This window comes from Equus asinus, chromosome 20, assembly GCF_041296235.1.
Source record: "Equus asinus isolate D_3611 breed Donkey chromosome 20, EquAss-T2T_v2, whole genome shotgun sequence".
In the NCBI taxonomy this organism is placed as follows: domain Eukaryota; kingdom Metazoa; phylum Chordata; class Mammalia; order Perissodactyla; family Equidae; genus Equus; species Equus asinus.
In genome coordinates this window covers 107,900,008-107,920,995 of record NC_091809.1, presented here as the reverse complement: position 1 = coordinate 107,920,995, position 20,988 = coordinate 107,900,008, and the positions used below count along the sequence as shown (strand labels likewise).

Genomic DNA, 20,988 nt, shown 5'->3' with positions numbered 1-20,988 from the left:
TTGTTCATTATCTTGATTGTGGTGATGGTTTCACATATATAATTAAAATGTATCAATTTATAGACTTCAAATATGTACATTTTATTATATGTTAATTATACTTTGATAAACTCTTTTACAAATAAACAGTAATAATTGTAAAATTCAGTTTCTCAAACTTGTATGTACATTGGAATCACCTGGGAAGCTTTAAAATATGCTTCTGCCTCGGTTCCAAACCCAAAGACTCTCATTTAAGTGCTCTCGAGAGTGGCTTGGGCTTCAGGAGTTTAAGAAACCCTTCAGGTGATTCTAATAGGCAGCAATTTGAGAACTTTTGGTATGCTATTTCACTTTCTTTGTAAAATTAGAAGTAGTTTAATTTCATGAGCCTGCATGCAAGATACAAATTTAATCATTAGCAATAGAAATAATCTTCTCTTAAAAAAAAGAAAATCTAAATATCATTTCACATGGAATTTTATGTCTCTGATGGCAACAATCAGTTATAAAAACAAAGGAAGACAAAGATATTCAAATAAAAATGTATTCGTTTTGTAATTGCCGCAGGGTGACGTTTTATTCAGTTGTCAATGGTATGGATTGCTGAAACTCTTAACTTTGGTAAAAAGCAGTTTACTGCAGGACCTTTTACTCCCTGCTTCTTAGAAAAAGTAGAGCTCAGGGAGGAGAATGCAAGGGTCTACACTCACCTTGGCATAGATACAGCTATCGTTGAGTCTTTGCAGCGAGCAGTTCTTGTCACAGCGAGGGCACATGAAGACCTCAGTGGCCTTGCAAATTTCATTGCTTGAGAAATCAAGGAAGAAAAAGAAAGCATGAATCTTCAACCTTAGGAAGGTGCTTAGCCCCTGTGGCCAGTCCTGTGGGAAGCAGCAAGGTGGAGAAGAAAAGAGGAAGTGGAAACAGTGGGGAGTGGTGGGCAGGTAAGGAGGAACGTAAGGCTGGGGCTCCGATCGAAGTTTTGCGATATTTCTGATACAGAAGCTTTTGTTTGTTTCCTTGTTTTTAGAAATCTCTGCCAAGATGTTGTAACGATAATAGGACATATTTTACACTTATGAGTCTTGGTGGGGCTTTGTTACAGAGACACTTTTACACGTGATTTCATGGCAAGTAGGATAATATTGTGAGGAATACGCAAGGGAGTTTCAACCAAGATCAAAGGCTTGGAAGTGGCTGAGCTGGAATCATATCTGATTATTCTGATTTCTCAAGTCTACGAATCTTTCCGCTGGGTTTCGCTGCCTTATAATCACCAAAATGAACAGCATCCACAATTCACACAACTACATAACTCCCACTGCAGTCAGTCGGTGCATCATGTTCATTGGGAACTTGAGGGAGGTGATATTTTTGTGGTGCCTTGACACACACTGTTAAAAAAAGCATAGATCTATCAAACACCAAGTCTAGAATCCTGGCCATCAGACTGAGCCCTGTTTCTAATTCCAGAATCATTAAACTCCTTTTCTGTAAGTTCCTCAAAGTTTAACTTGACACGTAACATAAAAAATATTAAACAATTTTTGACACTGTGTTTTTTAGCCTAGAATAAGAGGTTGGAGACTATCCCAAATTTCTTTAACTTTACTTAACCACTGGAGGCAGGGAGAATGCCCAGCGCTTTGCAATTTCTTTTGCGGATTCTGATAATCTAAACCACCACTTGAATTGTGGCTTTTTTTTGTTTTATATCTCTTGTGAGATATACACATCAAGTGCTGATTCGAAAGCTATAATAACCACCAATTTAAGATGATGGGAGGAGGGAGCAGTTTGTGCATTTGAGGGTGAAGGTGTAGACCCACTCCAGGGTCCTGACGCGCCCTGGGATTCTGTTAACACGACGAAGCACAGAATAAGATGCTTGCTGATGTTAATTTGGGGGAAATGTGAAGGTAGGTTTAAGGGAAGGCAGTGTGGAAGCATAAGTAAAGCACGGATTTTAGAATCAGATATATTCATAAGAGAAAAGCAAATCAAATCACAAGATATCACCTCACAGCTGTTAGGATGGCTATTATCAAACAAAACAAAACAAAAGATAAGTGTTGGTAAGGATGTGGAAAATTTGAAACACTTGTACATTGTTGCTAGGACGATAAAGTGATGCAGCTGCTATGAAAAACAACATGGAGGTTCCTCAAAAAATTAAAAATAGAACTACAATATGACCCAGCAATCTCACTTCTGGGGATATATCTAAAAGAACTGAAATCAGGATCTCAAAGAGACGTCTGCACTCCCAGGTTCACGGCAGCATTATTCATAGTAGCCAAGGTATGGAAACAACCCAAATGTCCATTGACAGATGAATGGATACAGAAAATGTGGTGAAAACATACAATGGAATATCATTCAGCCTTAAAAAAGAAGGGAATCCTGCCATCACAACAATATGGATGAACCTGGAGGACATTACACTAAGTGAAATAAGCCAGTCACAGAAGGACAAATACAGCATGAGTCCACTTATTAAGCATGTAAAACTGTCATACTCATAGAAATAGAACAGAATGGTAGTTGTCAGGGGGTCGGGAACAGGGAAATGGGGAGTTGCTGTTCAACAGGTATAAAGTTTCAGTTACAGAAGACGAGTAAGTTCTAGAGATCTGCTATATAACATCGTGCTTATAGTTAACATACTATAGTGTGCACTTAAAAATTTGTGAACATGGTAGAGCTCACGTTAAGTGTTCTTACCACAATTAAAATGAAATATCAGATACAGGTTTGAAACTTATCTGATCACTTACTACATATATTCCCCTGATCAAGTCACTTACCTCTCTGAGAATCAATTTCTTCCTCTCTCGATGGAGATAATCTCTAACTAGGATATTACGTAAGTGATATTGGTAATGTGCCTGGTACATCATAGTCACTTGATAAATAGAAGAAACCCTTATTACTAAGAATGTTGTCAGGAGAGGCATTGAGAGATCCTTTAGGACTCAACAGCTTTTGAAAAGCTGGTCAATACTGAAGACCACATAAATTGCTTAATGAGTTCTAAAGCCAAAGAGACAAGAGTGGACCAGAAAGTTGAGGTTTCTGCCCCGTGGACCTGAAACCCCGGGCTTGAGAAGCAGGCCATATCTACCTGCTTATTCATTTTCATATTCCTATCATATGTGCTCTCCCAGGCACAAATCTGACCACATTTGGTTTATGTAAGACCAACGAACACGTGTAAATACATACATGAACATACACATACAATAAATAATCTTCAACTTGATTGCTACATAATTCTACAATTAACTGCAGGGCAATTAAGAAATATGACTTTTGGGGCTGGACCAGTGGCATGGCAGTTAAGTGCGCATGTTCTGCTTCCGTGGCCAGGGGTTCGCCAGTTCAAATCCTGGGTGCGGACATGGCACCACTTGGCACACTATGCTGTGGTAGGCATCCCACATAGAAAGTAGAGGAAGATGGGCATGGATGTTAGCTCAGGGTCAGGTTTCCTCAGCAAAAAGAGGAGGACTGGCAGCAGTGAGCTCAGGGCTAATCTTCCTCAAAAAAAAAAAAAAAAGAAATATGACCTTAATTTATGTGAACATAGCTGGTAGAAATAAAATAAATACAACCCAATCTTCAGCTTTTTAATATTTTGTTACCTTGCAGTAAACAAAAAAGAACTCAATAACACAATACTAAAACAAAGCAACATGAAATATAAGCCCTGTGTCCTCCCCCAGCCCACCATGATAACATGTACGACTTAACCACGTCTGATGCCTTCAATGGAAAATTTCAGACCCATGAAATTTTGAAAGTCAAGATATTCAGTGATGCTAAACCTGGTTTAGAATAGAAGGTCTGACAAGGTCTTAATTACAATGTGACAGAAGTAGCAGTGATATAATGCCATAAGGCACTGAAGAAAAGAGCTGGCTAACGCCTTTTAAAACACTCCTTGTACTAAAGGTTAAAGAATACTCATCTCATACCAAAGCAGCATAATTGACTCCACTGGTGCATAAATCAATAGGAACAGCAAATCTATTCTTTTCATTGCCTTTGTTCACTTTCAGCTTAGCATGGGTGGAGGGGGAGTCTACATCGCATGGTAAAACTTTGTGAATGTGTTCTTCATGGAACCAGCTTGAACAGTAGCTAACTGTCTAAGAATCATTTTCTGCTGTTATAAATTCACTTTAAGAGAGTGTTTTTCTAAAACCCTAAAGACTCCACCAAAAAACTGTTAGAAATAATAAACAAACACTGAAAACTGTAAGACATTGATCAAAGAAATTGAAGAAGACACAAATCAATGGAAAAATATTCCTTGCTGATGAATTGGAAGAATGAATATTGTTGAAATGTTCATACTACCCAAAGAGATCTACAGATTTAATGCAATCTCTACCAAATTTCAATGTTATTTTCACAGAAATAGAAAAAGCAATCCTAAAATTTGTGTGGAATCACAAAAGACCCCAAATAGCAAAAGCCATCTTGAGAAGGAAGAACAAGCCTGGTGGCATCACACCTCCTGATTTCAAACAACATTGCAGAGCTATAGTAATCAAAACAGTATGGTCCTGGCATAAAAATAGACACACAGATCAATGGAACAGAATAGAGACCTAGAAATAAAACCATGTATATGTGGTCAATTTTTGATGAAGGAATTAAGAATAGACAATGGGGAGAGGATAGTGTCTTCAACCAATGGTGTTGGGAAAATTGGATATGCACATGCTAAAGAATGAAGCTGGACCCCTATCTTACACCATACACAAAAATTAACTCAAAATGTATTAAAGACTTTAGTTTAAGACCTGAGACCGTAAAGCTCCTAAGAAAACATAGGGGGTAACTCCTTGAAATTAGTCTTGGGAATGATTTTTAGGATTTGACACCAAAAACAAAGGGAACAAAAGCAAAAATAAACAAGTGGGAGTATGCCAAACTAAGAAGCTTCTACACAGCAAACCATCAACAAAATGAAAAGGGAATCTACAGAATGGAAGGAAATATTTGCAAATCATATATCTGATAAAGACAACATCTAAAATACATAAAGAACTCACACAACTCATTGGCAAAAACTCTCAAATGATCTATTTAAAAAATAGGCAGGGGAATTGAACAGACATTTTTTCAAAGAACATACAAATCAATAGGTACATGGAAAAAATGATCAGCATCACTAACCATCAGGAAAATGCTAATCAAACCACAATGAGATATCACCTCACACCTGTTAGAATGGCTATCACCAAAAAGATAAAAGATAACTGTTGGCGAGGATGTGGAGAAAAGGGACACTTTGTGCACTGTTGGTGGGAATGTAAATCGGTGTAGCCACTATAGAAAACAGTACGGAGGTTCCTCAAGAAGTTAAAAATGGAACCAGTATATGATCCAGCAATCCGACTTCTGGGTATATATCCAAAGGAAATAAAAACAGGATCTGGAAGAGATATCAGCAATCCCTTATTCATTGCAACATTATTCACAATAGCCAAGATATGGAAACAACCTAAGTGTCTGTCAGCAGATGAATGGATAAAGAAGATGTGGCACATACATATACATATATATATAAATATTATTTAGCCATGAGAAAGAAGGAAATCCTGCCATTTGCAACAACATGAATAGGCCTTGAGGGTGCCACACTAAGTGAGACAAGCCGGATAGAGAAAGAAGAATACTGCATGGTATCACTTTATATGTGGAATCTTAAAAGAAAAAAAAACAAATTCATAGAAACAGAGAATAGAGAAATAGTAAAAAAAAAAAAGCATTTTTATTTCAAGACACTATAACTCCGAATCACTACCTCTCTTCTTAGCCTCAGAGGTTACTGATTCAAGAGCATACAGAGAAGTGCCCAAAAAGCGATGTATGTTTCCAATGGCACAAGTTTGCCCAGGAAGATGCTGCCTTCCAGAGTGATAGTGAGTTTGCAAAACTCTGAAACAGACCTGTGACTGGATGAAATGCTTTTGAATAGCAGGTGTTTCTTTGTTTTCATGCTAATTATCATTTGGCCTTCATGAAGAACAAGGGGACTCTGAGATGACAAATCAAGGAAGTTGCTTATGGAACAGGATGCAATTCTAGGACAATGAAAGTCTTTTGTTTTTAAGCAAAATTGTTATACATATACAAACATATACATATGCATATTATACATATTTAAAGAAAACTCAAAGAAATGAATTTTTATGATCCCATTACTTGCCATTATTATCCAGTAGCAAAGCTATGGTTAAAGGATTGACTGAAGGAGAAAAAGTGCTGAGCTTTGAAGGCAAGGAGAAGTGCTTTTTCCCATTTTGGATTGTATCATACAAGGTTGAACTTGACGATATCCTTGTGATATATTAAAGAGAACATGCTGTTAAGAGGATTCTTTAACGCCAGGATGACTCCTGCCTCTGCTGAATAATAATGTATTGTTCCTATATCTAAATCTTGAGTTGTTTCAACTTTAACAGAAGAATTATCATTCTGATAAATGTTTGATTTTTGTCAAATCTTATTTCACTACCATATTGACGTCTTAAGTTCATGCTAAAAACATTATAAAGAGGGTATGAAGAAAGTAGAAAGGGATTTTATCTTCTCAGGAGAGGACACTGCTTAGAGCAGGATTTATGTGGCATAAATATTTTGTTTAGATTTCTTTAACTATGTAAGTTTCCCTCAGGTGCAAAATGTAATACTCATCTCCAAGGGTGGGAGTGAAGGTTATATCAAATGAAACAATGTATTTGGAAGGTTTTGATATATGGACATAAGTGTTTAAAGAATTGTAGCTATTATAATTACTTGAACTAACATATTGAGAGGGTATTCTAGAGTATCAAATGCTATACAAGTGGAAATTATATAAAACTATCTATTGCATTGTTGAGTATTATGTGGGGTATATTAGAAAGAGAAATTTAGCATAAAGAAAAACAGTCTTAGAACTTATCCAAGAAAATTTGCATATAAAAGCATGGAAATGACCTTTTTTATAGTGCTTCTCCCTTACAAAAAAAAAAATAAAGCAGCAAAAAAATTGTAGTACCACCACCTCTTTTTCATAGTCAGCATTATCATAACGCTTTTGCCAAATCAGAAGAAAGCCCAAACTATTTTATTAAGTCTGCTAATAGCTTACCTTACTTGACTTGCATTCATTGTTAATATTCCATAGAAGAAAACGCACAAGCCAACAAGAGCTGCAGGAATGAGCATTCCAGTGTACCAGCCCAGCCAAGCAAAGTAGAGCCCGATTTTCTCACCAAAGTATAGCCTGCCAGAGAAAGCAAATCCTTAGCTCAAGGCAACGTAAGAGACACAACAGATATTAATGTCACACCTGGTCAGAACTTCAGATGGACAGTTGAGGCTACCAGTTCAGTTCCTCATCGGCTCCATCTGGGATATCTTAATATTCCTGCCTGTTAATGAATCTAGTAATAGTGATATTGTTTATCTTTAAATATTGTGATTATGGGGGCAATTTATAAAATGTGTTTATTTTTAGGTCAAACTTCTTAACATGGCTCACAAAGGTTTTTATAGGCCAGTTCTTGCTTTTCTCTATCCTCCTAGTAGAATCCCTTTCTGTTTTCCATATTGCCTTTGTTTAAATTAGAAAACAGTCTCCTATCTAGGTGGATGCTGAAAGCAGAGTCGATTTCAGTCCATCCGAACCCTTGCCCGGACTCCCTTATGCTGGACACAATCGGTCTGCACAATTCGGTCACACCTTCCTCAACAAAGTTCGACTCTGCAGTTCCTGGAGCAAAGGATTCTTTCCTTGGTTACTGCTGTTCCCTCCCTTTGGAATATTACATTTCACCCATTCCCTTGTCTAGCTTGTACGTATCCTTCACTTTATATCCAGTCTTCCAGGAAGCCTTTCCTGACTTCCACTCCAAGCCTGAGTTAGATGCCCCCGCTCTTGGTCTCACACTGCCCTCACTCACATTTCAGTGTTCTAGACTCAAAACATTTCACGACAATCAGCCGTCACTCCTCCATTCCTCTCCCTCCCTGTAAGGCTGCAAGCAGCTTGAAAGGGGATCTGTGTCCTGTTTCACTAGCACCCACCCCAGGAAGTATTGAAGAAGCTAAAGGAATGAATGCATTTTATTTCCCTTCAGCTGATGAACACAGTTTCTATGGAAAGGGCAGATGAATAAGGCAGTTTTAAAGACTGTTCACTCGCTCTTTCTTCACCAAGTCCGCTGACAGTATTAACTGCCACAGAGTTTATAAAAGCTCTGGTAGGACATAATAATTTTTGGAATTCTCTACTACTGTTTGGTCTCCATCTTCTAAAAACGTTTACTTAACACATAGTTCTGTCTCAGCAATAATTCTAAAGATTGGCGTTTGACAGTTCCTTTGGAGATATTGCACTGGGCAGTGATTGCTGCAGGGAAGAAAATTTTCTGGCTATTTTTCCCATAACAAGATTTCTCTTTCTGAAAAGCATTCTCTTTCTCCTTCATTCTTTGTATTGTGCCAACTAAAATTTGTGCATATTCTACTAGATGTAAAATGGAATCATCGTTCATAAGCATCATTTATCTAATTTTTTAGTTTTTTCCATTTATTTCTCCTAGGGGACATAGAGCAATAGTCTATTCATTTCTTATACAATGATAATGTTCTACTTTGAAGAGGGAGCTGATTATATTAACAGCTATTGTAATAAAGCCACTTGTTCCTTTAAACTAGTGTGCCTCTGTAGGTGGAGCAGGGATTTTAGCACACATGCTGCCAGAATGGATTATCTTTATAGTAATGATCAAAGAGGACTGCACAGACAGATCCCATTATACAGAGAGTATTATACTGAGATTTTTAATTACACATTGTTCAAGGTTAAGAGGAACAACAATATTATTTGACAGGAATATAATCACCTAAGTTACAGCATATTTCAGATCTGTTTCAGGAGAGGGAGAAGCTATTTCCAGGCATGCCCTGACCTGGAGCATTGGTATTCCCAATCTTCTTAGATCTCTGAGTGTTCTTAACGGATCTTGAAAACCACGACAGGACAAGGAGGAAGGGGGGTCGCTAGTGATATCACTTTATCACACTTCACCCATAGCCACTCTCTTTTGATCTGTTTTATATATTGATTCCTTATGTGACATTTCATCGATGATAGGATTCTGCTGCTGAAATAACCTCTATCATAAAATAAATAAATGTTGAATGGAATAGTTTCAGAGAGAATTATTGTAGTTTTTAAATTTAAATCCCTCTGATGCCTATTGTGAAACATTAAAAAAGGCCACACAACTGTTTTGTTAAGCAGGTTTTGTAGCTGACAATTTTTAAAATGTGCTCTTTGCAGATTCAAATATTTTGCATGGAAAATTAGATTGAAACTAAAATAAACGTGGGCTACTAAATGTTTGAATTCATTCTTAAAATGGAAAATGCACAAATACATGTCCAGAAATGATAGTTTATAAAAAGGAAAACGATTGACAGCCCCTCGCCTTTCATCCGGTATTAATGAACTACCTTTTTCAGCATGAGAGAACACAGGCCTTGCCTGGGGGGTCTCCATCATCCGTGACCAAAGTATATAAAGAACCCAACTCCTAAACACACTCTTTCTCTCATACAGATAGGAAGCAACACAACAGGAGACCCATGTCCTCCAAACTGTGTAGTCTTAGAACAATTTAACTCCAAATAATTAAAAAGTCACAGATTTTAAGGCAATATTCCTGCTGGCTGTAGAAAACTGGGCCTTGTATGAAATTCTATGCACAAGACCCTGTAGTTTAATCTGCATGTTTGCCTCATCACCATCTCACTTTTGGTAACAAGCAAGTTCCTAGGAACCTGTTGAAATGCCATTTGTATTCTTTTATGGCCTTCATCTTGGCTGATCCCTTCACCACATCCCTCTCTGCTTGGCCAATTGAATATGAAATATACGATTTTCATAAGCAAAATTTCCCATCTATGTCAACAGGCAAAGAACTGGTAATAGCAGCTGAATAACCTGTTTATTAAAAATAAAGGTTGTTTACTGAAATTACCTGAAGCAGCAACAGCAATGTCTCATATAGATAAGAGAACTAAGCTTTGCACATCTGGATCCATGCTCCACTCTTTTCCTTTCTGCTATGTGCCCCAGGAGGCTCTCCTCTATAAACTGTTATCACCTATACTCCTTCCTTCTTCTGGCTTCCTGATGGGCTCATTGGCCAACTCAACGTACCAGCAGGAGATCACAGGGTGGGACAAAAGAGATGCTGGAGTATGTATTCCTTGACTCTCTCCTTCCTGGGCTATGATTTGGCTATAGCTGCATTCTTCCAAAGGCCATAGCTTCTGTCAGGCATCCGCCCTTCTATGGTTATAGCTTTCGACAGGTTCTGCCAACTGCTCTCTCCCCTTGTCCCTCCAGGCCTAGGCTTGGTAACAGCATCCACCTTTTGCTAGTCCCTGGAAGCTTCATCATCATTTGTTGGCTCCTTTGATCCTATTTACACTTCTGTATATAGTTCTTTTATTAAAGTCTCATCAAATACCCCTTCTAGGCTATCAGTTTGATCAGTTTCCTGCTGGGACAATGACTGATTCAGTTATGAGTTATCCTTGATATTTAGGATTCATGAACAGTTCAAAATATCAACATATATAACCTTATAATGTGAATGATCTTTTTTCTTTCAGTATATAAATATTTTTAGTTAGCTAGGGAGTTAATTAAGCTCTTTTTAATACATATTTCCTGAATTTTTAAAAAAAGAACAAATTATCCTCCATCAAAATAAAATAAATCATGAATGTAACAGTACTTCAGGACTAATTCAAATTGAGGGTAGTTACTCACCAGAATATATTTCCTGGAAAGGAATAGACACTCATTAAATCTGTGCTGAACAATAAGTATGTACACAGATGCTATGTTGGTCATTTTCTTCTTTGTTCTTAGATCTATTTTCTACCTTTCCTGGTTTTGATTTATTTTCACAGAGAAGCAGATTACACAGGTTCTCTCGTAAGTTGCTCCCGGTTAAGTTGGGCCAGGAGGTACTGGAAGAGTCAAAGGTGGAAAGAAGGGAGAAGCCAGGATCTTCTCTCCTCTCCTGCCCATATCTCCAGGGCTCTCTAGAATGGCCACGCCCACTCCATGGCTCCACTCAATGCTTTCATTCCTCTGCAGGCAGTCCTAGTCATGGATGGTATAGCTCTTTGCCAATGGCCTAGGAATTTGGCTCTGAAATACACTTTATCCCCTTTTCCCTCCAGTTTGAGGGTGTTTATCAATTTTCTGCTGTTGTTAATGTCTTTATTAGCTGTCTTTATTAATTTCATTGACTTTCTATTCCTGTTTGATTACTCAGCTTTCCCATTCCCTATGTAGCCAATTCCCTAAATCAAGTTCCTTTTATTGAAAAGACCTATAGTGACTTCTTTTTTCCTGATTGCATCTCTAATGATACAGATGATTTAGTAGGTAAATGAAATAATTCAAAATCTAAGAAAATGACAATAAAATGGCATACTAGTCTTCCATTATCACTCCATCCACAGTACCTGATTAAATCCAGGGGCTGATGCTTGTACCACATGCCCCAGCGTGCCCAGCGCTCATATAATAGATGTCTGTTATTCTGAGGTCCATAGGTTTTGATTGGCAGGCTACTCTTGTAGGCTCCCTGAAACAGATAAAATAAGATAAATTTATATAAAGTCTCTTACTGAAATTTGAACTAAACAGGAATTTCTTTTTCTTTTTTTTCCTTATAGAATAATTTAATGACTTATTGAAAGCTTCAGAAATTGTAAACTTAAGCCCATTACGAGAATACTGTAGTAAATGCCTTTATATATCTTTCATTGAAAATATTCTGATAGTTCCTTAAAAATCCTTTCTTAAATTTCTTTTTTAAACCAATGAGATCTCTTTCACTTAAAGTAAACTAGACTTTAGGTTTCACTGTTTGGAATCTAAGGTCTTTTAATAAACACAAGATCTTCATCATTGAGAGAAATGGTTGTAGTCTTTAGTTCATAAATTAAGACTATTATTCTGATTTAAGAAGTGACCCAGTCCCAGAAAATATGTATTTCTGTTATAGAAGCAAATGAATAGAGTAAATGCTCATTCAAGGAAGGTAAGAGCCCCAAGTCTTAGTCTAAGTGTAAGAGGCCTACAGTATGACCAGTGCTGGTATGTTGGTCATGTTCTTACTTTCAAGGATCCTAAAAACCAACTTCAGATAAGATATTCCAAAAATTGAAGCGTGTTTTCAGATTCTTTATATCCTCCCTCAAAAATCTGTCCTATGGGTTTCAATTTCAGAAACATAGAATATATATGCCTTGTAGAGGGAAGTGTTCCCTGAAGGCTGAACTGCTCTGCTTCTATAATGAAAGAGGAGGCAAGAATTTGTGGTGATTATATTTTCTGAAGCAAAACTCAGGACACAGAATTTGACAAAGTCCATTTCCTCAATGCAATGCATGACTTTTACACAAAAGTTTGATGAGAATTTAAAACAACTGGAATTATGTCTATTTCCTTTCCAACATCAGGGGAACAAGAATGAGTGTTAATGATCCCAACAGAGGGATTTTGTGAGGGCCCCCTTGGAAAATCAAAGTGCCAGGCACACAGGCACATAGGAAGTACGAATCAATGTTAGTTAATTTTTGTGTGTGTGTGTGAGGAAGATTGGCCCTGAACTAACGTCTGTTGTCAATCTTCTTCTACTTCATATGTGGGACGCTGTCACAGCCTGGCTTGAGGAGCAGTGTGTAGGTCCACCCCGAGATCTGAACTCATAAACCCTGGGCTGCCAAAGCGGAGCATGCAAACTTAACTACGCCACGGGGCTGGCCCATTGTTAGTTAATTTTAGGTATTTGACATATTGGGACCATTGAAAAGTGCAAAACTACCATCTGAATGGTCCCAGAGAACCAGGGCTGTGCATTCCTATGAAGAAAGAGGACACTTTGAATCATAGTCTGCAGGTTCCTCAAGGCTGAACTGGGAAATACACAGATTTCACCTCTGGCTTTCTAACAAAACAGATAAATTAGTTAGTTAAGGGTGGGAGTACAGTTAAAGTGCAGTCCCAGAGTTTTCTGCCCTAAGGGAGCCCACGGTGTTTAAAGCTTAAAGATTGGAAGCTAAGGAGATGGAAGCAAAGACCAAAATTCTGAGCAGGGGACATCCACTTAGGAAAAGTTTGCTTATAAAATTAGACTGACCTATTAAGGTAAACTGCCCTGAGATTGGGTAGGTAAGTGAAAGTGAACCAAAATCTCAGCTTTCTCTCAATCATTATTAATAATCCTTCTAAAATACGTGGTTTTCCTTCCTGGCCTCAGTGGTCAGACACAGGCACTTCACGGGCTGTAGGTGCTAAGCTTTAGATTCCCTGCGCATCATTGTTCCAACTCTGCTCAATAACTTCACTCAATCGCATTGTTCTGAGTTGGCAGTGACATGAGGTGGGCTGAGAGAGAAAACTGACCAAAGTGAGGACTCCTGTTCATCCAGGTATTTTCATCCCTTTCCAGAGGACTACGCACCTACCGCCATCCCCATGATCGGCCCCCTCCTCCAAATAACACACTTTTCCTCTGTCTCCACTATTCATTATTGACAGAATTATCAATTCTATCAACATCTTTAGCAAACTCTTTCTCACATATATATCTCTCTTCTTCACTTTCTTTCTTCTTTTTCTTGACAAATTCCCCTGGAAATGTCTTTCTCTCCTCTCTAGGTATTGTCCCTTTTGTAAGTAAAAAATAAATCTCAACTACAGGTGAAAAATATGAGACTGACACTAGTAATATTCCTGCTTCAAGGGAGCAAGTGGCCATAAATTGCGAAGTAAGGTTAATCAAATTATACAGTTGACTTTATTTTCCTCTAAGTAAGCATTACTTTTCTTCTCTCAAGAAGTAGCATATAAAACCAATAGAAAATTCCTGAGTCCATTTTATTGACTTTCTGTTTTGTTTTAGTTATGCACATTTCAACAATATTGTTTTATAATTGTTTCATGTATGTGTTCCATATGTTAGTATCTCTACCAAATAATGAGAATAAATGGGAAAATGATTATTATTTACAACCTATTCCTAATAGGTTCCAAATTTCACACAAGAAACCATCAAATGAACTGTTAGAACACAGACTAGTTATGTAGACAAAATTACTTACAGAGAATAAACCAAACCTTCCTTTGCTAAAGACGCTCTCCCCGGACCTTAGGTTTGCTACTCTGAACACTTTACCGTTCACTGACTATGTCGCATTTGACATGGTGTTTAATTTGTCTGAACCTTGTTTCTGTACCTCTAAAATGTAAAAATAATATATCTACCCCTCCAGGATTATTGTCAGATTAGTGGTAAAATATATGCACAGGGCCTGTCACTTGAAACACACTAACATATTACATGTTATTGTTATTCCTAGTCCTACTATAAGTAGCCACACCATTTAAGTCTGGCTTCCTGGGCTCGAAAGTGTGCCTTTGATACTTCACCTTTCTGTGCCCCGATGTTTTATTTATAAAATGGAGTTAATGTTACTATCTATCTCAAAGGGTTATTGCAAAGCTCAAATGAGATAATCCATATAAAACATTTAGCTTAGTGCCAAATAGGAAGTGCTCAATACATTTTATCTTTTATGAGTTATACTAGACTGAAAACTTCAGGTATAGAAATTTTGTCCTGCGAGCCCTCAGCCTTTAAAAATAGAAAAGCGGTGGATTTTGAAAGTGCATACATTAAACCTCTAAAGACCTCGCTCTTCTTTTAAAATGCAAAATTGCCTTAAAAAGAATATTTTGTGTATGTGTGTGTACGCGTGTGTGTTGGCAGAGGTTGTTTAAAACTGATTCAAATGACTAAGCAGGCAGAGACCCCTAACAGCTTTCAGCAGGCACTTCTACTTAAAACTGGTAGAGAGATAATAATCTGGCAGAGAATCATGTAAATTGTGGGATGTAGATTTTTGTTGAGGGTTTTCCTTAGATTTTCAGGTATCCTAAAGGAGTAGGGACAAACCAGAACCTGCCCTGTTTGGGAGTGTTGTAGATACCAAGTGGATCAGGCATGGAGCTCCATGTTGGAGCAGAGGGTGGGGGTCGGAGTAGCTGAGTGATGTCCAGGAGCTCCATCTGAGGCTAGGATTCCTGACACAGGGAAAATTGTAGAACTCTGGAGCACAGAAGCCAGTATGCAGCCACGCATTATAACAGGGTCTCGGAAGGGACCAAGCCACTTACTGATTGAACACTACTGGGAGAGGGCAGCCGGACTTAAATGAAAAAAATGGGATCAAGCATTGAGCGTGAGAATTCTTTTTAATGGAAACTGTATTTTTCAAAATTACCTCATGTGGGGGAAAAGCTGCTATATATGAACCATTGTTTATAAGTTTACAGATACCTGGAAAGAGAAGAAAAGAACAGTTCCTGAGTCAGTTTAAATGACGACTTCCCTCTGAAACAACATACATATACTTGGGATAATAAATTAATTTCAAAACTTAAAATGACCCAAATGACTTCCATAGCCACGTCACCTATGAGAACAGTGAGGTTGTGAAAGAGATTGATACTAAGAGTCAAACTGTGTCTTTATCACATTAATGGAGATTTGCAAGGTGCCAATACCTGGCATTTGCCATATCATGAAATATGATGCATTTTAATACTCACTTATTTCAGATCACATGAGCCTGGAGCAACTTAGTTTTCCCTCAAAACAACAAAATTTTGTCAAGGAAGCAGAGAAATTCCCCATCCCCAAAAATGTCTTAAAAGAACATTTGTACTGAGAAATTTTTAATTATTAAATACTGAGCCAAAGAGATATAAATAGCAATCTGTGATACTTAAAATCTCCTCCATCTCAGTGCAAGCGTGGTGAAATGGACACTCTCATACAGCCCTAGTAAGACTAGATAGTGGGAAAACCTTTCTAGAGAGCAATTTTTGTTGCAATGTTAGTATTAGTAAAGAATTAACAATAGTTGTACATCTAAAATTGGAGAATTATTTAATTATTATGATATAATCAATTATATTAGATGCTCAGTAAGAACTGTGATTTGATGAATACTTAGTATATAGTACACCTATTTATAATAATGTTTTCAGACATATTAAAGGACTTGAGAAAATACTCATAATGGTAATTTTTTTATTGCAGTAACATTGGATTATAATATTGTATAGCTTTCAGATGTACACCATAGTATATTTCAAATTCTGTGTAGATGGCATCATGTTCACCACCCAAAACCTAATTATAATGCATCACCACACATGTGAGCCTAATCCCCACTTTTGCCTTCCCCCTCCCCCTACCCCTATGGTAAACACCAATCCAATCTCTGTTACTATGTGTTTGTTTGTCGTTGTTTTTATCTTCTACTTATGAGTGAGATCATATGGTACTTGACGTTCGCTCTCTGACTTATTTCACTCAGCGTAATACCCTCAAGGTCCATCCATGTCGTCACAAACAGCCGGATTTCATCATTTCTTATGGCTGTACTCTGTACTACTGTACTCTCTTGTGTATATATACCACATCTTCCTTATCCATTTGTCCCTTGATGGCACCTGGGTTGCTTCCAAGGCTTGGCTATTGTGAATAATGCTGCAGTGAACATGGGGGTGCATGTATCTTTATGCATTTGTGTTTTCAAGTTCTTTGCATAAATACCCAGCAGTGGGATAGCTGGATCATATGGTAGATCTATTCTTCATTTTCTGAGGATACTCCATAATGCTTCCCATAGTGGCTGTACCAGTTTACACTCCCACCAGCAGTATACAAGGGTTCCCTTCTCTCCACATCCTCTCCAACACTTGTTGTTTCCTGTCTTGTTAATTATAGTCATTCTGACCGGAGTGAGGTGATACCTTATTGTAGTTTTGATTTGCATTTCCCTGATAGCTAGTGATGTTGAACATCTTTTCATATGCCTGTTGGCCATCCGTATATCTTCTTTGGAGAAATCTCTGTTCAGATCTTTTGCCGATTTTTTAATTGGGGTTTTTGTTGTTGAGATGGACGAGTTCTTTGTATATTTTGGATATTAACCCCTTAACTGATATATGCTTTGCAAATATCTTCTCCCAATTGTTAGGTTGTCTTTTCATTTTGTTGATGGTTTCCTTTGCTGTGCAGAAGGTTTTTAGCTTGATGTAGTCCCATTTGTTCATTTTTTCTTTTGTTTCTCTTGCCTGGTCAGACATGGGACTTGAAAATATGCTGCTAAGACTGATGTCAAAGAGCATACTGTTTATGTTTTCTTCTAGATGTTTTATGGTTTCAGGTCTTACATTCAAGTATTTAATCCATTTTGAGTTGATTTTTGTGCATGGTGTAAGATAATGGTCTACTTTCATTCTTTTGCATGTGGCTGTCCAGTTTTCCCAACAGCATTTATTGAAGAGTCTCCTTTATCCATTGTATGTTCTTGGCTCCCTTGTCGAATATTAGCTGTCCATAAGTGTGTGGGTTTATTTCTGGGCTCTCGATTCTGTTCCATTGATCTGTGTGTGTGTTTCTGTGCCAGTATCATGCTGTTTTGGTTATTACAGTTTTGTAGTATACTTTGAAGTCAGGGATTATGATGCCTTCAGCTTTGTTCTTTTTCCTTAGGATTCCTTTGACTATTTCGGGTCTTTTGTTGTTCCATATAAATTTTAGGATTCTTTGATCTATTTCTGTGAAAAATGTTGTTGGAACTTTGATAGGGATTGCACTGAATCTATAGATTGTTTTAGGAAGTATGGACATTTTAACCATGTTAATTCTTCCAATCCAACAGCATGGAATAACTTTCCATTTCTTTTTGTCTTCTTTGGTTTCTTTCAACAATGTTTTATAGTTTTTGATGTACAAATCTTTCACTTCTTTGGTTAAGTTTTTTCCTAGGTATTTTATTCTTTTTGTTGCAATTGGAAATGGGATTGTATTTTTAATTTCTCTTGCTGTTACTTCATTGTTAATGTATAGAAACACAACTGATTTTTGTATGTTGATTTTGTATCCTGTGACTTTACTGTACTCATTGATTATTTCTAAAAGTTTCTTAGTGAATTCTTTAGGGTTTTCTATATACAAACTCATGTTGTCTGCAAAGAGTGACAGTTTCACTTCTTCTTTTCCAATTTGTATCCCTTTTATTTCTTTTTCTTGCCTGATTGCTCTGGCTAAGACCTCTAATACTACGTTAAAAAAAGTGGTGAAAGTGGGCATCCTTGTCTAGTTCCTGTTGTTAGAGGAACAGCTTTCAGTTTTTCTCTATTGAGAATGATATTTGCTGTGGGTTTGTCATATATGGCCTTTATTATGTTGAGGTATTTTCCTTGTATACCTATTTTATTTAGAGTTTTTATCATAAATGGATGCTGTATCTTATCAAATACTTTCTCTGCATCTATTGAGATGATCATGTGATTTTTATTCTTCATTTTGTTAATGTGGTGTATCACATTGATAGATTTCAAGATGTTGAACCATCCCTGCATCCCTGGAATAAAACCCACTTGATACGATATATGATCTTTTTAATGTATTATTGTACTCAATTTGCTCATCTAAAATTGGGGTTATTTAATTATTATGATATAATCAATTATACTAGTTTCCTGGTAAGAACTGTGATTTGATGATTGCTTATAATAGAATATAGTACAGCTATTTATGATAATGTTTTCAGTCATATTAAAGGACTTGAGAAAATACTCATAATGGTAATTTTAAAAAAAAGATAAAACATGGTAAATGTTGCCTGATTCTAATTATGACGTATATTCAATACTAATTTGTAACAATGACAATTGATAAGAATTCTTTAATTTTATTTTTATACTCTTCTGTTTTTATTGTATGTTCTACAAAGGGCATGATATCTTTACAATCTCTTAAAATGTCATATTTTTATTTTTAAAGACTACATAAGCACACAATGCTATCATTTAGACACATTTTTAGTTTATATTCTGGATTTCTCTTTATTTCTTGTTCAGAAAACTTCTGATTAAGTGTCAGATTATTTTCTGTAAGGATTTAGTGTCTAAATTAACTATTTTGACTGCTCAGTAATAAATGAATTATTAATCAGAGGAGAAAGAAAGTCTGAATGTTCTTCTTTTAAAAATGACTGACTTGAAACATAGTTTATTTTACTTATATTACACTCTATTTTAATGCATATCAGTAGAGATTGGTACAAGTTTCCATGGGTAATCTGTTTTTGTTTTTTAATTTCTTTTCCCTTAATAATGCTTAGTGGATATCTTTTGAAGTCAATAAACAGAGAACTAAGGACTAATTTTCAGTCTCCATGAGTAAAGGGTATATGTTATATACTTTCTATAATATATAGCATGAAACAAATGCCTAATAAATTTGAGGGAAGAGTGAATAAATAGCACATAATTTTCAATGGGTGCATTATGAGGACGTAGCCTAACTTATTTGTCACTTCCTAATGATGGACAGAGTATTTCCAGTTTTATTTCATTACAAAGACACAATGATCAAATTTCTACATATATTATTACTCAAAAGTCTGATTACTTCTTTGAGATGAATTTCAAGACATAAAATTTCTGTTCCATATTGTTTGCACATCTCACATTTTGATACATATTGGCCAAATGCTCTTGAAAAAAGTTTTCTGTTTTATTTTGTTTTGCTTTATTGAAAGGCTGAAGAATAGAATATTTAGTTTGTGTTCAAAGTGTTGTTATATCCTCATATTTAACACAGGAAAGCAAAGCTTCAGTTGTTAAACTATATTTCTGGGTCTAATTAGCAACAGAAAATTCTACTTTCTCTGTTTTTAATTAGTCTTCTTACCCACTTTTGATATCCCATGTTCATATTTGGTGTGCTGCAACATGTGATAGACTATCCTGCTTCGAGTAGCATTGCTGAAGAAGGTGTCCTTATTGTTTATTATGAAGCTGTTAAGAGAAGGGGATTCGTTTTAATATTCAAAGCAGAGCACAGAATCCAGCAACAGTTACAAGTTCCTGAGTAGTCATCCATCTGTTTTCTCCTCTAAATGAATACATGTGGAGTACAGTAAATCAGAATAGAAACCATCCTCCTTAAAAGAAAAAACATGAATTGGCAGAGAAAAAATACACATAAATAATACAGGACATTATCAAATACTCATTTTGATATCTTTCAGTTTATAAGGAAGCCTAGATGTCCTCATATTTCTTGTTTAGCATGTAACAAGGAGAGAATAGATAGTTCGTTGGCTCCCATAAATTTTGTACTACCTTAAGCAATATAGTTCCAAGTAGAACACATTAAAAATTGATGTAATTCCCCATACCACAATTTCCAAATTAGCTGGTCTTGTCTTCAGAAACTTAGCAATGAGCAACAGTTCTCGCTTTGCTTTCATGCCCTATACGGTGAGAGCAAGTGATGTAAAGAGCACAAAGGTGATCCCCAGAAGAAAGAAGGCTGTGTTCTAGCATCTACTTTACGGTATACTGGGAGCAACGAACGAATGGAAGCATCCCAGGCCTTACTCAACTTCTGACACTTCCTGTTTCCAGTTGCTTTATCTCTGAATGATAAGCCACCATTTTCTCAGGCACTTAGTCCTGAAAGATTAGGTCTTCTATGGTTCTTGCTTTCTTTTCACCATCCATATTCAAACAGTTGCCAGACTCAGTAACTTTTCTAACTGAACTACCTCTCCTCAGCTTTGTGCCACCCATCTTGTTCTGGGTCTCTTTGCCTCTTGCCTAGATTATGAGAATCCTCCTAACTGGTGTCCAATTTCCCACGGGACTTTTACAGCTTGCCTCTGATCCTTGGAGCACTCCTCTCTAAACCTGTCAGGAGCTCTCTGTTCCATGCATAATTAAATTTGTTATTTTCCTCTCATGCTCTCTATTCTTGCATTTCAACCTCTCCCTCAGCCTTATTTCTTACAGCTCTGGCTTCTTGTATCTAATCGTCT

General features: G+C 36.8%; 1 protein-coding gene across 6 annotated transcripts in view; it reads right to left on the bottom strand.

Moving 5' to 3' along the window:
* The window catches only part of ANO3 (anoctamin 3), a 439,146-nt gene that overhangs the window by 72,726 nt on the left and 345,432 nt on the right, over positions 1 to 20,988 (bottom strand). For all 6 annotated transcript variants that reach the window (XR_011495962.1, XM_070491365.1, XM_070491367.1 and 3 more), the window contains 5 exons: positions 19,860 to 19,966; positions 15,367 to 15,422; positions 11,539 to 11,660; positions 7,133 to 7,267; positions 693 to 789 (listed from right to left, as the gene is read on the bottom strand). Coding sequence is in view for 5 of the 6 variants with exons in the window: in XM_070491365.1 (XP_070347466.1) it covers positions 693 to 789; positions 7,133 to 7,267; positions 11,539 to 11,660; positions 15,367 to 15,422; positions 19,860 to 19,966 (517 nt within the window). In the remaining variant the exon portion in view is untranslated. The remainder of the gene's footprint in view (positions 1 to 692; positions 790 to 7,132; positions 7,268 to 11,538; positions 11,661 to 15,366; positions 15,423 to 19,859; positions 19,967 to 20,988) is intronic.